Source organism: Lissotriton helveticus, chromosome 6, assembly GCF_964261635.1.
Source record: "Lissotriton helveticus chromosome 6, aLisHel1.1, whole genome shotgun sequence".
Taxonomy (NCBI): Eukaryota; Metazoa; Chordata; class Amphibia; order Caudata; family Salamandridae; genus Lissotriton; species Lissotriton helveticus.
Window position 1 is genome coordinate 237,210,336 of NC_136067.1, and position 26,346 is coordinate 237,236,681.

General features: G+C 41.8%; 1 protein-coding gene across 1 annotated transcript in view; it reads right to left on the reverse strand.

The window, feature by feature from the left end:
• The window catches only part of LOC144762471 (adhesion G protein-coupled receptor F5-like), a 937,058-nt gene that overhangs the window by 462,897 nt on the left and 447,815 nt on the right, over positions 1-26,346 (reverse strand). The window contains exons 12-13 of the mRNA XM_078647684.1: positions 22,795-22,995; positions 6,556-6,762 (exon numbers count right to left, since the gene is read on the reverse strand). Coding sequence (XP_078503810.1) covers positions 6,556-6,762; positions 22,795-22,995 — 408 coding nt within the window. The remainder of the gene's footprint in view (positions 1-6,555; positions 6,763-22,794; positions 22,996-26,346) is intronic.

Consider the following 26,346-nt stretch of genomic DNA (forward strand, 5'->3'; position numbering starts at 1 on the left):
AACCCTCTTGTTTTCTCAAATATGCTTGAAAATGCACCAATTGCCCACTCTATTAGCAAATTTTTCTCAGGGGTCGAACCCCCCACTCCACCCCCCGAGCCCCCTTATGACAGTATTTATTAAGCAAAAACAAAAGCCAATACTGGGATTGTGTTATAACAACGCTGGTAATTTAAAGGCAGGAGGTTTTGATTAAAGCAAAAACAACCTATATATATTTTGAATCAACTTTATTCTTATTCATGAAAGTATCACTTTTTTTATATATATATCAGCACCTTATTTTTCGTGCATGGAAAATACAAAATGTAAATAACAAACAAGTATCTATACAATATATACACACAAGTAATCAGACGATTTCAAACACACTTGGCCATACATTCATACGTCATCCATTCACAGCAATAGAAAAAATATATTAGAAAACAGTGCGTCCAAGCAGCGGAAAGTAATTCAGTCCAAAATATTTCATTTCATATTTTTGCAAACTAGTTGTAGATGAAATTCTCACAAGCTCTCTTGTGACCCAAAATAAATGCAAAACAAAGTTGGGCAGATGCTGGACGTGACAAGTGGTCGACGCGTTTCAAACCCCTATAATTAGGGTGGGGTTCTCCTCAGGACCAGGTAGGTTCTTGCACAACGATAGGAAACGTAGTAAATGGAGGGTAATCAAGTCATTCAGTCAACTTGTATTTTCAAAAGTGTGATCCCAGCAGCCGTTCAGTTTCAGTTTTCTGTTTACCGCTACAAGATTGCTCTTCCGGGCGTGGGCTCCTATTCAAAGCGGCACAGCGGGAGCGGTCAAACACCTCAGGCGGTTTCCATGTTTGACATCGAAGTTTCCTGCTGTGAATGGATGACGTATGAATGTATGGCCAAGTGTGTTTGAAATCGTCTGATTACTTGTGTGTATATATTGTATAGATACTTGTTTGTTATTTACATTTCGTATTTTCCATGCACGAAAAATAAGGTGCTGATATATATATAAAAAAAGTGATACTTTCATGAATAAGAATAAAGTTGATTCAAAATATATATAGGTTGTTTTTGCTTTAATCAAAACCTCCTGCCTTTAAATTACCAGCGTTGTTATAACACAATCCCAGTATTGGCTTTTGTTTTTGCTTAATAAGTATAGTTGGACTCAGCCTTTCTGAGCAAGGAGTCAAGACCCTTTTTTTGATTCTTGCCCTTATGACAGTATGGCTCGCTCGCTGCGCACGCTTGCCTGCACTCATTATGAACTTTATGCTCACCACTTTAAAATGTCACCAGCCGCCACTGGTGCCTGTCCCTGACTAGGTCCACAGGTTCTATTGCTAATTTTGCACAAAGACTAGGATTTTGGACTCCGGGAATTATTTTAAAGTTATACAATTCAATTTGTTGTTCTAAGGTTTTATATGGAAGCGAGGTTTGGGGATTTATTAAGGCTAATAACCTGCAAAGGGAAGAGAATAAATATCTCAGGCGTTTATTGAAAGTCTCTCATAGTGCCCCAGCATTCAGTGTCCACGAAGAAATGGGGTTCAAATACATCTCCGACCAGGTGGCAGTTAAACCCCTACAGTGTTGGGTGAAGGTTTTGTCAAACGTCGAGGCGGGTTTGACTTGGATGGTAATCCAGGATTGTCTCTCATTAGATTAAGCGCTACAAATTCCCTGGATAGAATACGTCAGGGATTCTTTTTCTAAACTAGGGCGTATAGACCTGTTCACCAAACCAGATAAAATAGGAACCCAGGATAAGGCAGTTACCAAAGACTTGTACTTTAGTACGCCATGGCGCACCGTGAAGCCAGAGAAGTTTCTAAAAATACTCTGAGACAACATATACTAGTCAAATCAACACAGAGTATAGAACCTTACCTAACACTAATAACCAGTGCACATGATAGATATTTAATTACCCATTTTAGATTAAATCTTATTCCTCATTTACTGGGAGTACCTGCAGGTTTTGTTAAGAATTCTTAAGAGAGAGGGCCCTGTGGCTGCGACAATTGGTCTCCACAGGATACCCTACATCTAGTTCTACTTTGCCTGTATTACGCCCATCCCAGAATTTTTTTCCTGAAGGGCCTTTTAAGAAGGGTCACATTTAGGCAGGCTCATGTAGCCTTGTTGTTTTTAAAATTGTCAAAAGACACACAATTGATGGACGGAATGCAGAACAAATCAAAACATTCACCCCCAGTCAAGAGATCTGGGTTAAATCCATCATTCTTTTGCTCACCATGCCACCCAAGTTTAGAACTGGCCATATGCAAATCAGTCTTGACCCTGTGCCTCATGGGAACAGTCCAGCCCGAACTGTTAACTGTCTAGGTCTTCCCTGGACCAGAAACAAGCATCCCAGGACCGATTTCGGGGTTTCACCCATCTTCCGCCAAGATAGCTTGAATCCAGTGGCACAGGACCCGCGTCTGGGCATGCCCGGTGCACTTAGGGCGAGGCAGCCAATTTTTAAATTGTCATCAGATGTTTTTACACTCTTCTGTGTTTTCAATTTTTTAAGAGCTGCTTTAAAGTTAAGAACCACGAGGGGGGTCTGAAGTTTAGAGGCATTCCTGTCATGTCGCACCACTACGTGTTGTTCTACTGTTAGGGCAGATTATCTCACAGCTTTTTTTTTTTTACAATTGTTAACTTGTATTAAACTCGGAAGACTGACCCTGATATCAGGTGATATAGGAGGGAGAATTATAGCATATATAACCGGTCTCAATTATGTATGTGGTAACCCTTTTTAAAGATTGTTTTCGTGATGTTGGTATTTGTCATAAATGATGTATCTTTTATGGTAATATTTTGATATGCCGAATAAAGATTATTATTATTATAATTATTATAAGTCAGTTACATTGATTGGATGTTTCTTTACAAATTCCATTGCCATCAACTCTTCAACTAGTTGGTCCATCGACCAAGTAGATGAAAAGTTTATTAAGATTATTCAGATTATGCAAATATACAATGTTTAAGATTTAACTTGAATAGTGAGAGTAAAAATTGAGGCAAAGTTAACAAAATTTACCCCAGCGCATCATGGAAATGGGTGAATTAGTATGGGCCAAAGTATGTGATTTATTGAATATTTATCCCTGATCGATTTATTGGGTTTGGCCTGGATCACCACCTTAGAAGGAAGGTGTTCCAACAGCTTTAGTCATGATGTCCGTGTGGCTTCTCACAGGCTGGCCTATGTCTACCACTGTGGATTGGTCACCCTCACTATCTATAAAGTAGGGCAGTAGGGTGGTAGTGGCTCTCCTGCATGTTGATGTCGAAGTGCAGGGTGTGGGTGATGTTGGTGTGTTAGGGTATAGCTGGGCGGCAGTCTCTGCATCCCCATCAGTTGTCCCCGGTTGTACCTCCACTGCCCCAGTCTTTTCCATGATGCCTCAGTCAAAGTTTGAAGACAGAAGATGTGGAGTGTGAGGTAGTCTGCTGTCCCACAGTAACTTTGGGTTCAGAAACCCACAGAAATGTTACCTTGTGGCAAAAGAACATTAGTTAGTGTCTGCAATGCAAGCCTTCTGAATAGAATATCAAATCTTAAACCTTATACTCTTCCGAAACCCAACCCTCCTCTCGGTCCTTAGACTGCTTTTTCTCCAACATCCAAAAGCCAGCTCACTTTCCGCGTGACCTCTCTCATTTAGAGTTTAATATCTCTCAACAAGAGTTACTCACAGCACTTCAGAATCTCCAAAAAGATAAAGCTCCTGGGCCGGATGGCTTTACTGTTGAATTTTTCCTCCATTTTTCAAAACTTCTCATCCCTAAACTACACTCCCTCATCGCCGCTTTCCTCACCCTGGGCTCTTCCTCAGGTTCTTTTTCTGATGCACACATCTGTCTCATACCCAAGGAGGGGAAAGATGCCCAACATTGTAAGAATTATAGGCCAATCTCCTTGGTCAACATTGATTATAAAATATTTGCGAAGTCTATTGCAGCACGTCTTGATCTTCTTCTCCTGGATCTTCTGGGTGAGGAACAGTCAGTCTTTGTCAAGGGTCGTTTTATCACTGACAACACTAGACTATTATTCAATGTCTTATCTAAATCCCGTCATTTGCCCCATTCCCTTGCGGCCATTGCCCTTGATGCTGAAAAAGCGTTCGATAGAGTTGAATGGACCTATCTTTTTCACACCCTTCATTGGTTTGGTTTTGGTCCCAAATTTATTTCTCTGGTTTCCTTACTTTACTCCAATCCACGTGCAGCTGTTTGTGCTAATGGTCAAATATCCTCCTTTTTTGATTTGGGAAGAGGTGTCCGTCAAGGGTGCCCCCTGTCTCCTTTTCTTTTTAATTTGGCTTTAGAACCCTTTTTGTGTAGACTTCGTCAGAATCCTACCATTCAGGGTTTTCAAATATCAGACTCCCAGGTTAAGCTAGCCGCATACGCGGACGACATCCTTCTTTTTATCTCTAATCCCACTGAGTCGATTCCTGCCTTCCTTGCTGAAGTGACTGACTACTCCCAAATCTCTGGCTATAAACTTAATAATGATAAATGTGAGATTCTACCCTTGACGAAATTTACATTTAAGCCTGATTTTGCTGCCTCTAACTTTACATGGAAATCCTCCCATATTAAATACCTTGGTTTGCATATTACTCCGACCATTCCAGATACTGTTTCCCTCTGTCTATCCAAATGTATCCAAAAATTAGTGGATTTACCGTCAAGTGGCATCCTCTTTACTTGTCCTGGTGGGGCCGCCTTGACACTATTAAAATGATGTTGTCTCCCATAGTCCTCTATACTATTTCCAACATTCCAGTATCCATTCCTTCCAAAAAATTTTTAAAAATTAACTCCATTCTGGTGACCTTTCTTTGGAATAAGAAAAGGTCTAGAGTGTCTCTCGCCCGACTGATTCGTCCTAAGACGGAGGGTGGAGTTAATTTCCCAGACTTCCCTGCTTATCATAGAGCGTTTTTATTACGACAAGCCTCCTTATGGCTGAAAGATCCCAGCACCCCTTGTCCCTTATGGGCTAAATTTGAGCGCCTTCTTCTTTCTCCTTTTTCCTTTGCTGAATATCTTTCTTTCTCCCGCAAACCCTCATCCATCTCCACTCCCATTCATAAATTTACTACTAAACTGCTTTTATCTTCTTCCCATCCCCCTCCCACGACCTTTGCTGATTTCCTTTCCTCCACCATCTGGCATAACACCGCTCTACTTATCCGTAACAAACCCTTCTTTTGGAAAGCATGGCATCACAGGGGGTTGATATGGGTCTCTCAACTCTTTTCTCAATCCTCTTTCTTATCTTTTGCCATTCTCCGTTCCCTTTATGACTTACCTACCTCCTTCACCCGTAACTATCACTTACTTAGGGAGGCTGTACTGACAATTTATAATCGGCTTTCTCAGATATGTCCGTCTCCCACTTCTCCCACTCCCATCTCCCTACTTCACTCATTTCTACGCAGGACCCCCAAGGCTTCCTCCATTTACAAATATCTTCACACCACTGACTCTCTTAGACCTAAATCCAAAGTGGAAGAATGTTGGGAACATGACCTCTCCACGTCCTGGCCAATTTCACTATGGGACAAAGTTTGGATCAAAATTCGTAAATCCTCGAGAGCGGCTACCTTGACACAGTCCTTGTTCTTTATTTATAACAGACTTCTCTATACACCCTCTGACCTCCATAAACGCTTTCCAAGCACCTCTCATACATGCTGGTCTTGCTTATCCCCACAAGCAACTTTGTTTCACATGTTGTTCTTATGTGCCGCTGTTCATGATTTTTGGTTACAGGTTTGGGCTCAAATTAATTAGATTTTTCACACATGTATCCCTTTTTCTCATATAAACATTTTCTTATGCAGCCTCTCCCCTTGCTGGGATAATGTAGAACTAAAGCCTCAGATTATTGATTTGCTATTGGCCGTTGCATTTCAGCAGATAACGGTAAATTGGAAGGACTCTTCTAGTATCTCCTTTAAGGCGTGGTGGTTCAATGTTTGCCATAACCACAGACTTGATACTGCTTTTGTTTTTCCGGCCCACATGGCTGCAAAGCGCATGGATTTATGGCTCCCTGTCACGCTTTACTTGGATACTTGTGCTCATTGTTCATTTCGTCCACTGCCTTCGCAACAAGAAGTCCTCAAACCTCCTTAAAATGTCCACTGCATTCCATTTTTCTTTTTTTCATTGTATCATCTTTATATTCCTTTCAGGTATTTTCATGCTTTTATGATTACTGTTTTATATGCCTTTTCCTTTTTTTCATTCCATTGCCCAGATTTTCCTTTTGATACTATTTACAACCTTATGCTTGTTTTACTTATCATAAGTTTTCAATGTTTTATATTTCCTTTGTACTTTGTATTGACACCTTGTTTTTCTCTTTTCATTATCAAATAAAAATGTTCTTGAACTTAAAAGAATATCAAATCTTAAAATTCACGCTCAGGTGCTCATTCAACACATTGTTTTGTATTTCGAAAAACCTATACTATCACTGTAGTAAATTACGAAAAGATAAGGAACAAAAATCTAATTTCCACTTACCAAGAATGCTTAGACTTCCAGAAGATGTACAGCCACAAGTAAGATGTGAGATATCCACGTTTGTGCACCACTGATGCACTGTGGCCAAGTTTCCATCACATAGGCCGTACCTGCTGCTATCCAATGGTGTGTTTATTAAGGAAACACTAACAGTTCGTGATGCCACATAAATGACAGTTGTATCATTCAGTGAGCAACTGTATTCACCTGCAGGAGAAAATATGCACTTTGTGACTGTGTAATTACATCACTTATATAAAAGAGAATTGCCTTAGTTTCCAGATAACCATATTTTATTCTGTGTATCTTTTCACATCATTTACAGCCTAGATGTCAACTCATTGTTCTTATCCTTATGAAGAGCTGGAAGCTCTGAATCTTTTGATGATTACACTATTATACTTCAAAATGCACCGTGACATTTTAAAACTATGGGGCACATGCATCAATCCTTTTCCCGTTCGCAAACAGGGTGATTCTTATGCGTGTAGGTTTTGGCATTCGCAATTTAGGTAATCGCAATTTTAAGCGATTACCTAAATTGTGAATGCATTTAGGGAATCACAATTTGCGATTCCCTAATGCCGATGCATGTAGCCTTTCCTAAATGCAAACTGTGCATTTAGGAAACGCTAATTATCATCAACTTCAAGTTGATGGTAAAATGTGCATGCTTTGAAAATTGCATAAAAAGGCATTTTTCAAAGTGCCATGTAGTACACACATGCCCCTAGGGCATGAAGGTGCTTTACATGTGCACATTTACCTTTTTGTTGTGGGGTGCTTCGGGGGGGGCTTTATGCCCCCGGGGACCCTTAGATTTGCAATAGCCATTTGCGATTACCAATTTGGTAATCATATTTAGCGAATGCAATACCATTCATATCTGTGGGCCTGCTGGCCCGTAGGAATTAAGACAGTCACTTTACCTAATAGTGATTTGCAATGTCCAAATCGCTATTAGGTAATGTTAAGGAATCACACTTTTTTTGGGAGATTCCTACATGCATAGCATTTTGAGATTCCCAAATAACGAGCCAAGTTCTGAACTGGGATGGTGCAGTGAGCTAAAAAACGGTGATGGATCAAGCTCTGATCTTTTGACTGGGTAGGAGTGTTCTGCTTAATTCAGATACTCTGTCCATCACCACCCCCCTTTTTGAATCATAATCAAGCCAGCAGAACCTGGCCCTGCACCGGCACCATGGTAGCGGTTCAGGACTCGTACCGGCAGAAAAGTGGCGGGCGGAAAATCTCACCGCCGGGGTCGTCACAGGCATGCTAATGGGACCTGCGGTTTTCCGGGTTGCTATCACGGGCGGATGTCCGCTGCCGACCCGGCGGCAGCCATCCGTCTGCCATCCTATAGAACCCATAGTTGTCTACACACATTTGTGATGTAGGGCCGTCTTGCTGAGTTTTATGCTGTCAATCGGAAGAATAAAGAACACATGTTGAAAGAATTCTGGACTTCCTGGGATTTTGTACCTAAAGAAACTGTACTTCTGTTGTTGTTCCCACTCCATTTTGCATTATATTGCGATCATGATGCGGGGCTTGATTTTACTGTTTTCCCCCACACACCCACTGCACCATTGCCACATTCTTTTTTGACCGTGGGTGAATTATATGTCTCCATTCTGTATTATTCAGGCTCCCTAATGTATTGAATTGTTCATGTATAGTGATGCACTCGTACAACCTGTGTTTGTGGGGTAGCCCACCCTCCAAGCGTCTAACAGTATGTGATCTCCCAAAAGGTCCATGAGCTGAGACTTGTCTGAGGACTTGTAAGGGGTATGCAGACATAATATCGAGTTTTAAATATTGATATGCCATAATATCGATGTTTAAATTTCGATGTTACAGAATATCGACCTGCAAGAATATCGTCAACAAGAATATCGACATGCAGGTAAGAAATATCGCTTTATTTAATATCGAAGTTAGTTATATCGTAAGTAAAATATCATTGTTTATAATATCGATTTTTAGTCTTTAGTATGTTAGTATATGTGGTAAAGGTATAGCTTATTTTTCTAATGTATGTTTGAATTTTTTGTAAGTAATTAATTTTATGTTACTACATTTTTGCATATTTTAGTTCCATAGCGGGTTGTGGGTTTATAGGGGAATAGGGTGGAAAGTAATTTAATTATAATATATAATTAATAATTTTTTAGATGCTATTAAATTATTTTTTTTTAATTAATATTACGTTTTAGTTCCGTTGTGGGTTGTGGGTTTATATCGGAATAGGGTGGTAAGTAAATTCATTGAAATTAATTATTAATGATTATATTCAGTAATATTTTTGCATTAAATAATTTCTATTGTTAATTGTGTTAATTAATTGGCTATTAATAATGAATTTATTAATAGGTTAATTGTGTACATTTTTTATTTATGTTTTATATAATATTTATTTACATTTATTTCATAGTGTTATTTGTGTGATCTAATTTATTTTTAATGGTTTAATTTGCTTGTTAATTGTTATTAATTAATTAATAATTATGTTAATTGGGTAATATTTTATAATATTGGTGGTGTCGTTCATAGGGGAATATGGTGGGAGGTTAATTATTTCTGATAAATTAATTATTTGTTAATTAATGTTAATTATTTTGCAGGAGTGGGAATACTAAATTTGTCACCTCCGCTATCCAACACTTTCCCTACTGTTGCATATGCTGGAGTGGGAAAAGTACATTATTCCCCTACGCTATCCAACACTTTCCCTGCTGTTACACTTATAGGAGTGGGAATAGTAAATTATTTCCACCCGCTATCCAATTCTTTCCCTACTGTAGCACTCACTGGAGTGGGGATAGTCATTTTGACCCCCCCCCCCTGCTATCCAACAATTTCCCTACTGTTGCAGTCATTGGAGTGGGAATAGTAATTTTTACCCACCCGCTATCCAACACTTTCCCTACTGCTGTACTCACTGGAGTGGGAATAGTAATTTTTTCCTACCCGCTATCCAACACTTTACCTACTGTTGCAATTACTAGAGAGGGAATAGACATTTTTACCCCACTGCTATCCAACAATTTCCCTACTGTTACACTCGTTGGAATGGGAATAGTAATTTTTATCCGCCGCTATCCAACACTTTCCCTACTCTTACACTCGTTGGAATCGTAATATGCATTTTTACCTCCCCGCTATCCAACCCTTTCCCTACTGTTGCATTTGCTGGAGTAGGAACAGTAAATTATTCCCCTACGCTATCCAACACTTTCCCTTCCGTTACACTTAGAGAAGTGGGAATAGTAAATTATTTCCACCTGCTATCCAATTATTTTCCTACTATTGCAGTCGTTGAAGTAGGAATAGTAATTTTGACCTACCCACTATCCAACACTTTCCCTACTGTTGCAATTACTGGAGTGGGAATAGACATTTTTACCCCTCTGCTATCCAACAATTTCCCTACTGTTGCACTAACAGGGGTGGGAATAGTTATTTTTACCCACTCGCTATCCAACACTTTCCCTACTGTTGCACTCACAGGAGTATGAATAGTAAATGTTACCACTCCGCTATCCAACAATTTCCCTATTGTTAAACTCATTGGAGTGGGAATATTAATTGTTTCCTCTCCGCTATCCAACACTTTCCCTACTGTTGCACTAACTGGAGTGGGAATAGTAATATTTACCCTCCCGCTATCCAACACCTCCCCTACTGTTACATTCCGTGGAGTGGGAATAGTGAATTATTCCCTTCCGCTATCCAACACTTTCCCTACTGTTGCACTTGCTGGAGTGGGAATAGTAAATTATTCCCCTCTGCTATCCAACACTTTCCCTACTGTTGCACTCTCTGGAGTGAGAATAGTGGTAGTAAATGTATCCCCTACGCTATCCAGAATTTTCCCTACTGTTATAGTTAATGTAGTATGAAATATTATTTTACAAATAAATATTAATTATCGATATTCTTGTAGGTCCATCGTTATTCTGTCAGTGATCCATTGTAAGGATCGTGTGAGACGGTCTGATCTATAATCAGGTCTGGGCCACATGCCACTATCTATTCACCCACAACTATTTTGCTATTCTCAAATTCTGTGAACAACCTAGTCAATTGGCCAAGGAGGCAGGTTTATCCATGTTTGATGCATACAGAGAGTCCAGAATTACGACCTGTTCCACTATTTTTAGTTCCGCAAAGACATATTTGTCACATGCATCCATCCAGGATTGTAAGAGTCTCTATAGTAAGGACCTATGGGTTAAAATGACATCCCCATATTTTCTGTGGGGTGTCTGGGTAGGAAAGAGAGTCAGGGGTCCGTGTCATTATGGGCAATGTGCAGATGCTGCCCACTACTCTCCTGACTCTTTTTCATTTCAGTTTATTTATTTTGGTACGGGGTAGAAGAAGCTCCTGTAGGAGTGGTGCAACAGTCCTGTGATATCAGAGATGCATTTGAATTTCTATTCTCTTAACAAAACTAGACTTTCCTTTCATGTTTATTGATACAACATGGAGAGAGACATCCTCTGGGATTGATGAGGGAGCCCCAGTGGTGGAGCTATGCCTGAGAACGAAGAGAAAGGTCAGTACATCCGCAACTGCGACCAGTCACAGCAGGGATGGGGAGACCACAGACTAAACAGTGCCTTACCAGGTAACCTATGGTATGTGATTATTCATTTGCCCAAGTCGGGAATTGGGAGCATGTGGGAGTGAGTGAACTGGTCCGATGTGTGTAAACTGGCAAACTCTCTTTTGGAGAGAGGATGTGGCCTAACAGCTAGGGCGGTCGACCTCAAAGCTGGGGAACTGGATTTGAGTCTCCGCAGGGGCAGTCAACACCCTGTGATTCTGGGCAGATCACTTATTCTTCTCGTGCCTAACAAAAAGTAATGTGTCCACCTGTAACACAACTGGTGCTCATGTTAAGCGCTTTGATACCTTTGGGTCTAGTTCACGCTATATAACCCCCCCCCAAAAAAAAATCTACCTTTAATCTGCAGAGTAAGCACCATTGCTCAGGGAAATGTCCCGGGATAGTAGTTTGGTAGACAGTGGAGATGGCGCTGACAGCTGGTAAAATCTGCTAGGGATACTGATGCTATGAAAGGGCATCACATACATGTCTCTGCCCTTTAGCTACCCCGCCAACCACAATGCCTCCCACTCCATGCAGGCACATGGGGACCCCTAGAAACAGCTTCAGGTTGATGGGCCCTGGTAAGGAATGATGAGGACAGAAAGTCCTGGGGCAAGACTATTGTCACATGGACAATGTTGCAATCATGATGGAATGGAGCCCCCCTTCCGTTTTCCTGCTTGCAGCATGGTCCTTGTGTCTCGGTGTCTCAGAGGACATGCTATGATGGCCCTAGTTGCATCTGCTTAGCGAGCAGGCATCCCCTCTGAAACTCTACAGCTCAGGGAATGTGATCCAGAAGAAGCTGAGAAACCTGAACATATCGGCTCCTTCCATGCCCTCCGGTATCCCGTTGAGGCATATATTATGCTGGCTGGGTCGTTTTTCCAAGTCCAAGGCTTTTCTCTGTAGTCAAAGGTTGTCAGTTCCCTAGATCCGGTTTTGATTTGTACCTCCTGTCTAAGCCGTCCATCCTTTTATCAATAGAATTGAGGCACTGGTGTATACAAGAGAGTTCAGTCAGAGCATAGGGATTTTACGTCAGTTGCCAAACACGCGATAGTAACATTAAAGGTGGACCTTTTGGAGCTCATAATGGTGAGTTCTTTGAGGACTGTAGCCAGTGTCAGTGTGGATTCTATCGCTGCATCCAGCTTCACAGTCACTTGTGCAGCTCCTCTTGAAAGGGTTTTGACAAAGGACAGCTGTTGAGTTGCCTTGGAGCCAGAGAAGGGTCCCTGGGAAAGAGAGATAACTCACGAATGCCTTACTCTGTACTAGCTCTGTATCCGGTCTCTACAGGCTTTAGTTAAGGGCAGCTATGATAATACCAGTAGGGTACCTCACCCGGGTACTCTTGGGGCGATTAACTTGGTGTAGGAATTTTAAAGTCTGACTGGCCACTGTGTATGAGGAACCTGTTTTGCGGCGGGTAGATGGTGAAGGCCTTCCCTTAGGTAGGGCAGTTGTCAAATACGGAGCGAGTTGGTGCTCATGACAAGTGTGAGCAGACTCCCTGGAGTGGGTCAACAGCCAGCAACTGATGTATTCCTTAGGAACTTGATGCCTGGTATGGTCAGCACTAATAATCAGTTCTGGGCATTGTTTCCACTCAGCATGTTCTCTCATGGAATAGAGTACAAGCTATGTGGTTGTCGCAGGTGCAGGAAGGGTGTTGCTTGGCTGGAAGGACCACTCACTGGGTGTAAGTTGAGTTCTAAGGACGCAAATTGCATGGAGGTAAGAGTGCGATGTTGACACACTGCCTCTTTGGGATTCACGAGGCAGTAACATAAGTGGCACCACAGGCAGCTTCGCAATCGCCCTCTGCTTTGGCCTTCCCACTCGCCAAAGAGTTGCTCAAGCGGTAGGTCTTGGGAGATAGGTGTCGTCTCTTCCACAGGAGTGGATTGAGGGACAGCTCTCAGGTGTACCGCACTCTATGGACTCCCAGTCCACTGTAAGAGTTTGTCGGTTCTAGGGCTGGTTAAGCACTGGACAGATCTGGGTCAGGATGAATTGGAAGCAGGCAGAATAGAGGTAGTGTAGAAACTGTGTGTTTAAATCATATTACCGAACAGGAATGGTATTCCCATTTTTTAAAATTATACTGTCAGGACAGCTTGGTTTGTTCATCCTTATCATCCTTTAAAGCCACTCAAAGTATGTCCTATGGAAATTCAATTGCTAGGGTAGATCTATTCTCCCAGCGTGAAGTCCAATGCGCTATTCTCAAATTGCTGCCGGGGAAGGCCCCCGGCCCTGCTGGCCTCCCGGGGGATTTGTTAAAGCATGATTCAGAAACCTGGGTGGAGTACATAGCATGTCTGTTGAATCTGATACAATATGGTTACCCTGTTCCAGATTCCTGGAAGGGTGCCGAGGTTATAACCATATATAAAAAGGGCGCAAGAGATGATCCTGCCAACTACAGACCAATAAGTCTGATAGATTCCATCCAAAAGGTAGTTGGCAGGGTCATCATAAATCGTACAGAAGCATGGCTCGTGGATAATGGTATCCTGTCCCACTTTCAGGCCGGATTTAGATGTAATGTGGGTGCAATAGATCAGGTATTTCGATTCTGTGCTGTCTGTTGGAAGTCAGTGTTAATAGCCAAGGGCAGTTTATACCTGGCTTTCATAGATTTAAAGACAGCATTCGATGTCATTCCACAGCCCAAGCTCTGGTCAGTCCTATCTGATATGGGATTTCCCAGTTATTTATTGCAACTTATCATTAAACTCTATGAGGGGAATTATGCCAGGATTCGCTGGGGAACGCAGGGTCATCTGACTGAGAAGATACCAGTTAATAGGGGTGTGAGACAGGGATGTGTGATGGCTCCAACCCTATTCTCCCTCTTTATAAATGGGGTGGTGGACCATTTGAGGGAGGACCCAGCAGATGCCCCTGTCCTTGCAGGAGAGAAAACACCTACCCTCCTCTTTGCCGATGACACTCTCCTCATGTCGAAATCCCCTATGGGTTTGCAGAAATTGCTTGATCGTTTCTGCACCTTTTGTGAAGATAGGGGATTGACAATAAACACTACTAAAACAAAGTTGATGGTGTTGACCGGCAAAAAGAAAATGAGGAAGGTTAAAATCTAATGTTGAATGGCACTCCACTTGAGGTGGTGGATGAATTTGATTACCTTGGAGTAAGACTTAGTAATGATTTGAGATGGTCTTCCCATATTGCTAAAATGGTTTTAAACCTCAAAAGGGTATCAGGAGTAATATTTAAGAATCAGCGGCTATCTACTAGCAGACCCATAGCTCCTACTCTGGTGGTTTATGAAGGTAAAGCGCTTCCAGCGGCAGTTTATGGCTCAGAATTGTGGGGTGCGGAAAATATTAAAGCACTGGTAGTGGCTGAAAATAAATGTATTAGAAATATAGTTTCACTACCGGTTTCAACCCCGCTGAAACCATTATTTTTAGATTTGGGCAAAAGATCAATTTCTGACCTGATCCAAATTCGCCCTTTGTTATTTTGGGTCCGGCTTAGAAGGACCCCTGAACTTCTTCATTATGCTAGAGTTCTGGATGAATTGATTATTTTGAATGTAGCTAATAAAATTAAATGGCTCAATAATTTAAAGAGACTGGTGACATCTATAGGTCTGGAGGATAGTTGGGCATCCCAAATGCCTCCTCCAAAACTAGTTGTTAAAAAACTTTACTGGGATTGGATTGTGGCTAAAGAACTTAGGAGTCCAAATTGGGGCGCCCTTACTAACTCCTTCCTTGACCATAAGCCTCTTAGGAAATTAGAACCATTTATGGACTTTATCCAGGCACCCCGTGACGGATCGCTATTTTTGAAACTTAGATATGGCACAATACCCCTTAATTCTTTTAAGGAGGGTTGGAAGGGACGTAGTGGAACAGATTTAAAATGTCCTAGCTGTGCCTGCCCAAAAGAATCGTTAGGCCACTTTCTGTTCACCTGTGCTGCTTATAAACAACCAAGAGCAAAATGGCTGAAACCTATTTGTAGGGATCTTGGGGTGAGAGACCATAGAATAGCTACGAGAGTCATTTTAACAAATGCCTCTTCAATGTATATTGTTTGTGGGGTGGCCAAATATGTGGCAAATGCTTGGTTCATCAGGTCAAAATCTTTAGTTGATGTTTGATGTTTCTTTTTTGTATAGTTAGCACAGTTATTTGTTTTATATCAGTGAAATGCCAAATTGCAATGTACTTCGTATTTTGTACTTTTATGAAAATTTCTTTTTCGAATAAAGTATGTTGCCTGCTAATCCTCAAAGCCCAGAGGCAACAAAGACAACAAGGACCACAAGCAAAATTGCAGACACAATCCTAGCTGAACTGGGGATATTCCAAAACTGGGGCATTGACATCGCCCCTTTTCAAAAACCAGCCTACCCATTTCCATTACTGAGCATTGTAAGCCCTGTAACAAAAAAACACAAAGCACATTCATACTTAGAGGCGCGCGGGGAAGATCGCGACAACGGAGCACCAGCAGCCAGTGGGACCGACCAGATGTATGGTCGAGGGCAGTCACCTACTCAAACTAAGGTCTCACCAGGGAAGCACTATCTCGCACAATAACTATACGCACAGAGGAGGATTGATGCACCCCACTAGATAGAGCCTACAGCAGGGTAAAGGAACCTTCCCTTAGTCTATGCTCGTGGAACTTTAATGGTTTAGCAACAAAAATAGAGGAACCTGATTTTTTGAAGTATGCTACTACCTTCGATATAATTATTATGCAAGAAACTTGGCTCATGGACCCACAGCACATTGAAGGTTACATATGTTTCGCCACACCAGCAACAAGGAACGGTAGGTATGGTCATTGCTCTGGAGGCTGACTACCCATGTTTCCACAATGAGCATAGCCTCAGTAACCCTTGTGGACTCGATGTCAAGAGCAATACAAGCAGCCACAATTAGAATCGCCTTCGACGAAGAAGAAATTGAGGTTTGCATAATTAACTCGTATGTCCATCCTAAACGTAAAGCGAAAGACTCGACCAAACTCATCAACCAATTGGCTGAGTATGCCGCAGAGATGGAAAACCTGATGTTCATCTTGGCAGGGGACCTAAACCATTATCTCATCGGCTCGGCAGAAGGGGAGGTGGTATTGGCTCTAACTAGAATCCACAACATTCCCACCCAATGCGTCCCATTGCAGGGAAAGAAGAAATGCCGCATCAGCTGCTTCCTTGACGACCTAGAACATCTAAATCTTCGCAGACTAAACTGAAGATTTCCAGAAGACTCTCCTCCAGTCGAATCATTTTACTCTACGACAACAAGCTCTATATTGGATTACACCTTTGCAAGTCTTATGCTGTTCCCATATATCCTTGGATTCAGAATGGGGGCCAAGGGTGACAGTGACCATCGCCCCCAGGAAATTCAACTAACAACTACTGTACCGAGCTCAATCAGGCCAGACATATCCCTGGGGCCTATTCACACAGTAAATCTAAAAAGGATCAAATGCACGACAAACAACTCGAACTTGCAGGCTGAAGCTGCAATACAACTCTTTAATTCGCAAGCTTCCAGCACAGATGATCAAATCGCTTACTGCGGACATTTTACAGCCATACTGCTAGAAAAGCTTGCAGATTCTCTCCCCACAAAAGACAACTTTCAGAAAAAATATGGAAAAACTACAATATAGAACTAGCAGAGAGTACAGCTCAAGGGTCTCAAAAGATCAATAAACTCGATTCTGCGTAAGCTGAGAAGATCCCCATGGAACATTAGTGCACGAGAATACCTGAATCATCAAAGGGCAGTGCTAAAAAGATTGAAATGGAACATCAAGAGAGATTGCGAGAACGAAACCTGGGCAAAACTCTTATACGATATGAATTGTAACAACAGTGCCCACTTCTGGAAAACTGTGAACGGGATCATGCGCCCACAATTTAAGGGCATACGGTCTCACATATCAGAAGCAAATTGGATAAAATATCTTACCTATCACTTTAATAACCATACAGAAAATGCAGGAGCTCAAATGGTCAACAGCTGGATACCAGAGGGACAAGCTGAAGCAAGCGTATCCAAAATAACGGAGCAGCAGTACCCAGCCAGAGGAATCAAACCATCAGGCGTCGCGAGCCACATGCTGTCACTCCTAATTAAAAAGCAGATCGCCAAAGGGCGGAAAGAAGGAGCCCCGGGACCGAATGACATGCAACCTGCCCTGTTCAAAGTGAAGAGTGGAAGATTGGGCGTTTATCCTACAACCTCTCTTTCTGGAAAATAGGCTGCCAAACAGAATATCAGAATCCTGTAGGGGCTCGACAATAGTCCCAATTCACAAAAAGGGGACAAGGCCGAGCCCAACAACTACCGCCTAGTAGCTCTGATTGTTAATGAAGCGAAATATTTTGCGGGCACCATATTAGAGGAGCTCACACTCTGGGCTGAGACGAACCAGATAATACTGCTGAATCAGACCGGTTTCCGCAAAATGACTAGCACATCTACAAATATCCTTGCAATCTCTCTAATAATTGACGCAGCAACAGCTTCCAAATAACCTCTACACCAGTGTTACATTGACTTCAGTGCTGCCTTTGACAATATCGAGAGAAGTTGACTGTGGGGGACACTGGCGTGATGGGGCATTCCACAGACTACCTTAAACATGCTGATGCTTCTACACACGGACACTTGGGTGCAGGTGAAACTAGGCGGTGGCACCCACCTCTCCTCAAAAGTACCAACAAAAAAAGGAATGAAACAGGGTTGTGTGCTTGAACCAAACCTGTTTAATTTATTCATGGCTGACTTTCCAAAGGTGCTTGATGCCTATAAGTCCCACTCTCCAAGGGTGGGAGGGAGAACTTTAACCAATCTCATGTACGCAGATGACATAGTTCAGCTCAGTCACACTCATGTCGGTCTTCAACACCTATTAACGGAAATGCAGAAATATGCAACAGAAAACAACTTAAAAATAAACCTGAGCAAGACAAGAACACTGTCAATAAATATTAAAAAGAACACACAGAAGAACTGGTTCCTTGGCGGCACTAAAATTGACCCAGCTTGTAAGTATAAGTACCTAGGAGTCATATTCGACAAGGAAGGGTCGTTTTGGCGCCAGAAAGAGGAAATAGGAAGGAAAGGTCTGTTGACTGCCCTGACAATGAAAATTCTTGCAAACCAATTGATGGGACCGACTCTGACCCCGCTATTGAAGGTAGTTTAGGACAAACTTCTCCCCTCGATCACTTATGGCAGCGAGGCGATGCGGGGAAGAGACGCTAAGGAGCTGGATAGTACGCAGGTTAAAGCTTACAGAACTATGTTCTGCCTTCCGCTCTATACATCACTCGCTCAAATAAGCTTGGAGTTTGGCCTTCAACAACAAGTCTTAGCCAGGTATGGTACATACATCATCTGATAACAAGTGCAACAACAAACACTCTAAACTTTCTGTTGTGGCACGATATACAAAAGAAGGGAGTTCTCTTAGGCCAGAAACCACCTTCAGTTAGCCTTGGAATCTACCAAACTCTCTGGACTTTGGGATGCGCAACTTGGCTACCTAAACTTAAAAAAATTAGTCTGGAAAAACATTAAAAAAATCTCCTTATTGGAGGACAAGGCAAGCTTTTCGAAAAGATCTCATGGCTGGATGACCCTCAAATCCTACAAATCACTCGCCCCACAACCATACTTTAATCAGGGCTATCCTAGGGCCATTAAAATGAACTTTCTAAGGTATAGACTGGGGATACTACCATGCAGAATAAACAACACAGAGGAGTACCACCAATGAGAATTCACCAGTTGCTGTAGGGGTGAATGGTTTTCGTAAGGTGGAGAAAAACTCTTTTTATTAGAAACCCCTCACTCATCACCTAGTGATGACATGCTTCATCATCGGGGTCCACCCTAATGACCTAGCGCCATCAGGGTGTGCTTCGACACTTGATTACAGTGGAGCAGGTTTTTGAGTGGTGGTGCGTGAAAAAATGAAAGGTAAGTGTGTTAAAAATTGTCCTGGTTTGAACTTAAAAAATAAAGATTTTTATTGGTAAGCAACTGGACAATGTTAAAATCGTGGCGAGATAAAATAAGGGCAGTGATGAGCCCGTGTATCTCTAGGGTTTATGTGTTGGGTCTACATGTTTCAACCTTAGCGGTTATGGTCAACCAGGTTTTCGTCAGGACCTCAAAACCAAGTAGGTGGATGGTCTGCGTCCCCTAAAAGACGCACCCAATCCTACCACATGGGACCACTGGATGGCAAAAATGTGCCCGTGGTTTTAGCTCGCTCCACACTGGACTCAGCTTGTAACCTACTGCCTGCACCGCCCCGATACTAACGGGGCGGTGCAGGCAGTAGGTTACAAGCTGAGTCCCTCGGCATCAAACTAATACGTTTATTTTCGAGGGTAACCTCCCCTGCCCCATGAAGTCCTTGAACACTCCACTGAGAGTGTTTTAAACAATTTTTCTACAGCTCACCCAGTGTGGAGCGAGCTAAAACCACGGGCACATTTTTGCCATCCAGTGGTCCCATGTGGTAGGATTGGGTGCGTATTTTAGGGGACGCAGACCATCCACCTACTTGGTTTTGAGGTCCTGACGAAAACCTGGTTGACCATAACCGCTAAGGTTGAAACATGTAGACCCAACACATAAACCCTAGAGATACACGGGCTCATCACTGCCCTTATTTTATCTCGCCACGATTTTAACATTGTCCAGTTGCTTACCAATAAAAATCTTTATTTTTTAAGTTCAAACCAGGACAATTTTTAACACACTTACCTTTCATTTTTTCACGCACCACCACTCAAAAACCTGCTCCACTGTAATCAGGTGTCGAAGCACACCCTGATGGCGCTAGGTCATTAGGGTGGACCCCGATGATGAAGCATGTCATCACTAGGTGATGAGTGAGGGGTTTCTAATAAAAAGAGTTTTTCTCCACCTTACGAAAACCATTCACCCCTACAGCAACTGGTGAATTCTCATTGGTGGTACTCCTCTGTGTTGTTTATTCTACTATTGTATCCAGGGGTACAGGAGTACTCCCCGTTCACTCTGGTGAACATAATCCTTGCTCTCTCTATTGTTTTTGATACTACCATGCACCCAGCATCTACCACCATGGCTGAGGATAAAAGGACAAAATATTTGCAAGATGTGCAACATCAATAATGGCGATATTCTTCACTTAATTTGCCTATGCAAAGAAATGCACCAAGCGCAGCAACAGTTCCTAAAAGAACCTCTTAAACAGAAAGGTATCCGCACTAGAAGGTAAGCAGTGCTGGCCAGCTTAAACCCAGTAAATATTCAACTAAACTGCAGATTGGTAAAGTTCCTGAAGATGGCTGAACAAATAATGCCCAAAACACCCAAAAATGTTCCATGAAGCATACCGCCGCGAAGCTGACTAGCAGACGGGTAAAAGGACTTAGCGGAACCTCATCAAGGATGCCCACCAGCAGTAGAGGGCCAAATCTTGCAATAAGCAGAAACAATTTGATCTGACAAATGGGCAACAGGGCTGGAATAAAGATAACCTGAGACAAGCACATCACAGCATCCAGCGACCCATGGACTTTCCTTAGCTAGCACAACCTAACTGTGGGCCCGATTCACAGAATGAACTTAAGACTAAATCCTAAACTTACTACTATTTGGTATTCACAGAATGCACTTACTACTTTCGGGATTCACAGAGTGAACTTACTACTTTCGGGATTCACAGAATAAACGTACTACTTTCGGTATTCACAGAATAGATTTAAGACTACTAACTCTAAGTCCGAAATCGGGGAGTAAATTCTGGCCCGGAGGCGGAGCTTCCGGCTTGGGGGCGGAGCTTGCAGCCCGGAGGCAGAGCTTGCGGCCCGGAGGCAGAGCTTGCGGTCCGGAGGCGGAGCTTGCGGCCCGGAGGCGGAGCTTGCGGCCCAGAGTTGGAGATTTCAGCATGGCAAAAATCCCCACCTCTGAGCCGGAAGCTCCACCTCTAAGCCGCAAGCTCCGCCTCCATGTCGCAAGCTCCGCCCCCAAGCCAGAAGCTCCGCCTCCGGGCCGGAATTTACTCCCCGATTTCGGACTTAAAGTTAGTAGTCCTAAATCTATTCTGTGAATACCGAAAGTAGTAAGTTTATTCTGTGAATCCCGAAAGTAGTAAGTTCACTCTGTGAATCCCGAAAGTAGTAAGTGCATTCTGTGAATACCAAATAGTAGTAAGTTTAGGATTTAGTCTTAAGTTCATTCTGTGAATCGGGCCCTGTGATTTTAAACTGCAAAGAATGTTCCATCGTTGGCTTTTAATTGGTTTTAATAACGATGTTTTAGGAATTTTGTAGTGTTATTGCAATGGTTTTAATTAACTATGCAAAAATAAAAAAATTAACCTCAACTGTTGGCAGGGTGCGTGAAATACCTGTTCAGTGCAGAAAAAGTAGTGCCAGTGCAGCATAGAAGATCTAGAAAAAACCATAGGACCGAGGGATGTAAGAACAGAGTAGGGTTGAAAGTGCTGGGGAGAGAAAGATCATTAGCGTGTTGATGAAATGGTACCTTTAATTTGAAGTAAAATGGAGTCACTAGGATTAAAAATAAACAACAAATTGCAAGGTTGCCAGTAGGTGACACCTTAAAATAATTGTATGAGAATAGTCTACAGAGTACCAGAGAGTAGGAGAATGCCCTCAGGAGTGCATGCTCCTTTTGTGCAGTGTAACAATGGAGTAGCGGCGGTATGCTAAGAAGTGTGTGTTGCTGTCTAGGCTGTTGATCTGTGTCGATTCTGTGGAGTGCAGATTAAGTATTTATCAGCAGCATTGAATAAAGAGAACTTCTGAAATCAAGAAGTAGTACCACAGAGTATCTTTTGTGCGGCCCTCTTGTTAGGATCATGTACTAGTAGTTGCAATATATTACAAAATATTATCAAAAGTGAGGGACCAACATAATTATAGGATTTTTCTTAAATATAAATCGAAATCTCACAACAGAATGTTCACACTAGAAGACTAAGAAAAATGCCTCAGAAACTGTTAAAGAAGAATGCCTAGAATGCATTTATGGTGTTGCTTTTGTACGCCATGATGGCGAAATGCTAGAGGTGGGACGAGCCTCTTGAAATCAATGACAATGTTTTAAGCCATATTGGAGAGGATGTGGTGGTGAGAACAAAGGTCTGTGAACCTGTTTTTCTCAGGTATTTAAGTATTCTGATGGATTGACAATCCAAGCAATGATATTCTAAAATAAACCTTTAAAAGTCAATGGCTATTCCAAGACTACTCTGGTACTGCTTTTTACCGACTTTTATAAAGAATTGATAGCGTGGTATTTCAGGCAACTAAAGCTGTTGGTAGTATGACCTAAAAACTGTAGAAACAGAGTTTGATAAAACACTTTCATACCTGTAACCCAAGTAATTATTCAAAATGAAACCATAAAGTTAAATTCCAAACATGCTTTAAATGTGTAATCTTCTTTAATTAGCAATTGAACTGAAAGATAACTTTTATCATTTGTTTTTAACAAAGATCTATTGCCAACATCCATAAAAGAGCCCTTTCAAAGCAAAGAGGTGGTCAGGTCATAATGAAAATGGTGTACCTGCATCTGAAGCAGTGATGCTTGGAATTACCAGAACTGATTGTGACACGCCATCTTTAAATGTGTTGGTAGCGCTTATCTTGACAGGAGCTCCATTCTGAGTCCAACTGACAGAGGTGGAGTTGGATTTGGTGCTGCATGTTAGCGTCAAGTTATCTCCTAGAAAAGCTATGTCTGGGGATGTTGTAAAATAAGTTTGATCTGTAAATTAAGGAAAACACATATCATGTCAGAAAAAAGGTATGCCTCATCAAGGAAATGGAGACAGTATTGGACAACATAATGGACAAAGCAGAGACTAACATGTGGATATCTATTAATTATAAATTTCATTTTATGATTTGCATTGACCACATTTATTTTTCTCCACAGGCAGAGCACCTTTTCCTGTAAGGAAGTTCCTTCTCCGGTATCCTCATGAAATATTAGTTTGTGCTAACCTTCTTCGTAATGTACATAATGTAAATAAAGTGGGTGTGACAATCTTTAGGAGCGTTTGTGAATACCCGAGATTCTATGACTTTGAAAGTGTTTACCATCTTTTAAAAGACCACCCATTACTGCTCTGCTGTAAACATCTATGTACTGTGAAAAATCCACTGTATGACGTTGGGGCAGGTTAATGCCTGCAGCTCTTGGTTTTGTGAATTATGAACTTGCTATTTACACCTGAGGATGACTGTTTCGAATAGAAAGTTGGTCCGCAGAAAAGTTCATGAATCAAGCCCATTATTAGCAGCAAAATTTAAATATTACTTTATTCTCGTGATCTTAATATAAGGGCAAAGGCTTGGAAAATAGATCAAGGGAGAGGTTTATTTATTTATGCAGTATGTCCTACAGGCATTGGAGAAATTTAGAACGTAACAATCAAACAAGAGCACCAATGTGGATAAATAGGAAAGAAGTAGAAAAAATAAAACCAAACATTTACACATATAGCATATCAAACATCTGGTATTAACACTTAGAAATGTAATAAACAAAAATTACGACAACTAAAGATAAAAGAAATAAAGATAAAAGAAACAAGACACAGTTTTAATAATAGTAAGTGGCATACTTGTGCAAATAATGGGGAAGTGAAGCTTAATCGACATCAAGTCAAGAAGATGTTGTAATAAGCATTTTTGGAGTTGGTGAGTATGCCAGAGCAGAGAAAGGGAGATTAGATGACCATTGGTTAGTATAAGGGAGGGCAAGAACAAATTTTCAAGAGAGAAGGAGAAAAATAAGTGGGTCAGAAAGGATACAGCCAAAAGAAGAAGTAAAGAAGAAAGCAGAGATCAATGTGCAATTAGTGTGCCCAGTTAGGAAAGGCCTTTCCAAAGGAAAACACTTTCCTGGAAATATCATCAGAATTAGTGCTGCAGAAAACAGAAGGGATTGAGCTCCACATGTTGGTTGCCCAGCCACAAAAATTCTGGCCAAGATGCACTCAGTCAGTCAGTCAGTCATAAAACTTTTATTCTGTTAAAAAAACTTTTGAAACCACAAAAAGTGCAAAAACAGAACATATAAAACATCTCGATATAAATAATTAAGAAAAATGACAAAGACGGAAAAAATAAAACGACTGATTAAAATTAACATTTCCATGGTTAGTGTGTTTAGATGACAGGTCAATTTGAAAAAAGAAATTAATATAGTGTGGTTAATCAATCAAAATTGGAACGATATTTTAAACAGGATTTTAAAAAACAGGCTACACATTTTGCGACATATTCTGAGTCCCAACATTTCAAAGCCAAATAGGCCGGACGACAAGATCTCTTGCCCAGTGTGCGTAGGAGCGGCACAATCCAGCGCTTACGGGCAGAGACATAATATCTGCAAAAAAGAGTGACGTGCATTGTTGATTGTGGGGATATTCCGTCACACGGGCACTTTATAGTAATGGGAGACCAGTCCTGTTTTTTAGGAAATGTAACAATACGAAAAAAAGAATCAAAACGGAACCTCGTTAGTAAGTACTTTTCGTATGAGGTGAGATGGTAGGTTAGGTATGCTTGGATACCCGGGACGATCTGTACTGTCAAAATTTGAAAGTTGGAGGGCTTATTAATTTCCTGAGATAGACGTAGTTTTCTCAAGTGGGTTAAGCATAACTTTTTTATATATTTCCTACTGATATCGGCTAAACAGGAGGGATCTTGAAAGTAGGAAGAACAGTCCAAATCCCTGAAGAAATTGCTAATATATGTTAGCCAGGGTATTTTATTCCATCTATCTAAACCCAAGCAGTCTGTAATTAGTGAGCGAGTCAAGTGACATTGGGTCTTTGTCCAAATACGGTGCCATAGAAGGATGGGTTGAGACCTAATGATATCTATAAGGTAGTCTACACCCAATTCTATGTGGCATGCGTAATTTGGGGCGCTTTGTGGTACCGCCAGCAAATATTTAAAAAACCCATTCTCTATGCTCTGGTGGGGGTCCATGTTTGAGTATCCCCAGACCCCAGCTCCATAGTCGGCTACAGAATGGCATTTTGCATAATAGATCTTTAACAATTCTGGTGGGGCCGGTTTACCCAACTTTCTCGAAAAAGAGACTAAAGCCGAAGTTGCTCGCTGAAAAATAAGTTTTTTGCTGTTCATAGCCGGTCTCCAACTTAAATTATCGTCCAGTAAGATACCCAAGTAGGGATATACCTTGGTACATTCCAACCTCACTTTGTCATTATAAATACTCTTTGGATTACGTACCCTGGGACCAACATGCATAACAAAGGTCTTTTTCGCATTTACTTTTAGGCCTAATGCACCCATAAATTGGCATTATTTGTTAAGTTGGTTTTGTAATTGGTTCAGTGTTCTCGCTAGAATTACTGAATCATCAGCGTATAGTAGCGCCGGAATTGGGCGATGGGCTATCAATGGGAGGTCCTGGCTCCCTTCTAGCATGGCCACCTCAAGGCCGTTGGTGTATAAATTGAACAGGAAGGGAGCCAGCACACAACCCTGTCAAACCCCTTTTGTGATGGTAAAGGCAGGTGATAATTCTCCGTTTACTCCATACCTGACGCGAGCAGTGGCATCTGAATAGAGTTCGCGGAGAAAAATAATGAGCGAGGGGTCTACCCCCAGATCCCCAAGTATGGTCCAAAGTCTAGAATGCTGGACACAGTCAAATGCTGCGCTGAGGTCTACGTACACCATGAACAGATTTGACTTTTTGGCTCCGGTGTATTTCCCTATCAAGAGGGAAAGATTCAAAGCCTGCTCCACTGTGCCGAGTCCCTCCTGGAACCCATATTGCAGGTCGGTCACGATGTTATTTGAGGTCGCCCAATCTTGAAGGCGCTCCAATATCAACCGGCCTGCAACTTTTCCCAGGGAGTCCAGAAGGGAGATAGGCCTGTAACAGGCGGGATCGCTGCGGTCGCCCTTCTTAAAGATTGGGAGCAATATAGATGTAGACCAGGAGTCAATTAGGCCGGCAGTTACATCTGCCGCTAAAACCTGGGTAATCAGGGGGGACCAAAGTTCAGGATTATGGACATAAATATCTACAGGTACCCCGTCAGGGCCTGGGGCCTTCCCAGTTTTA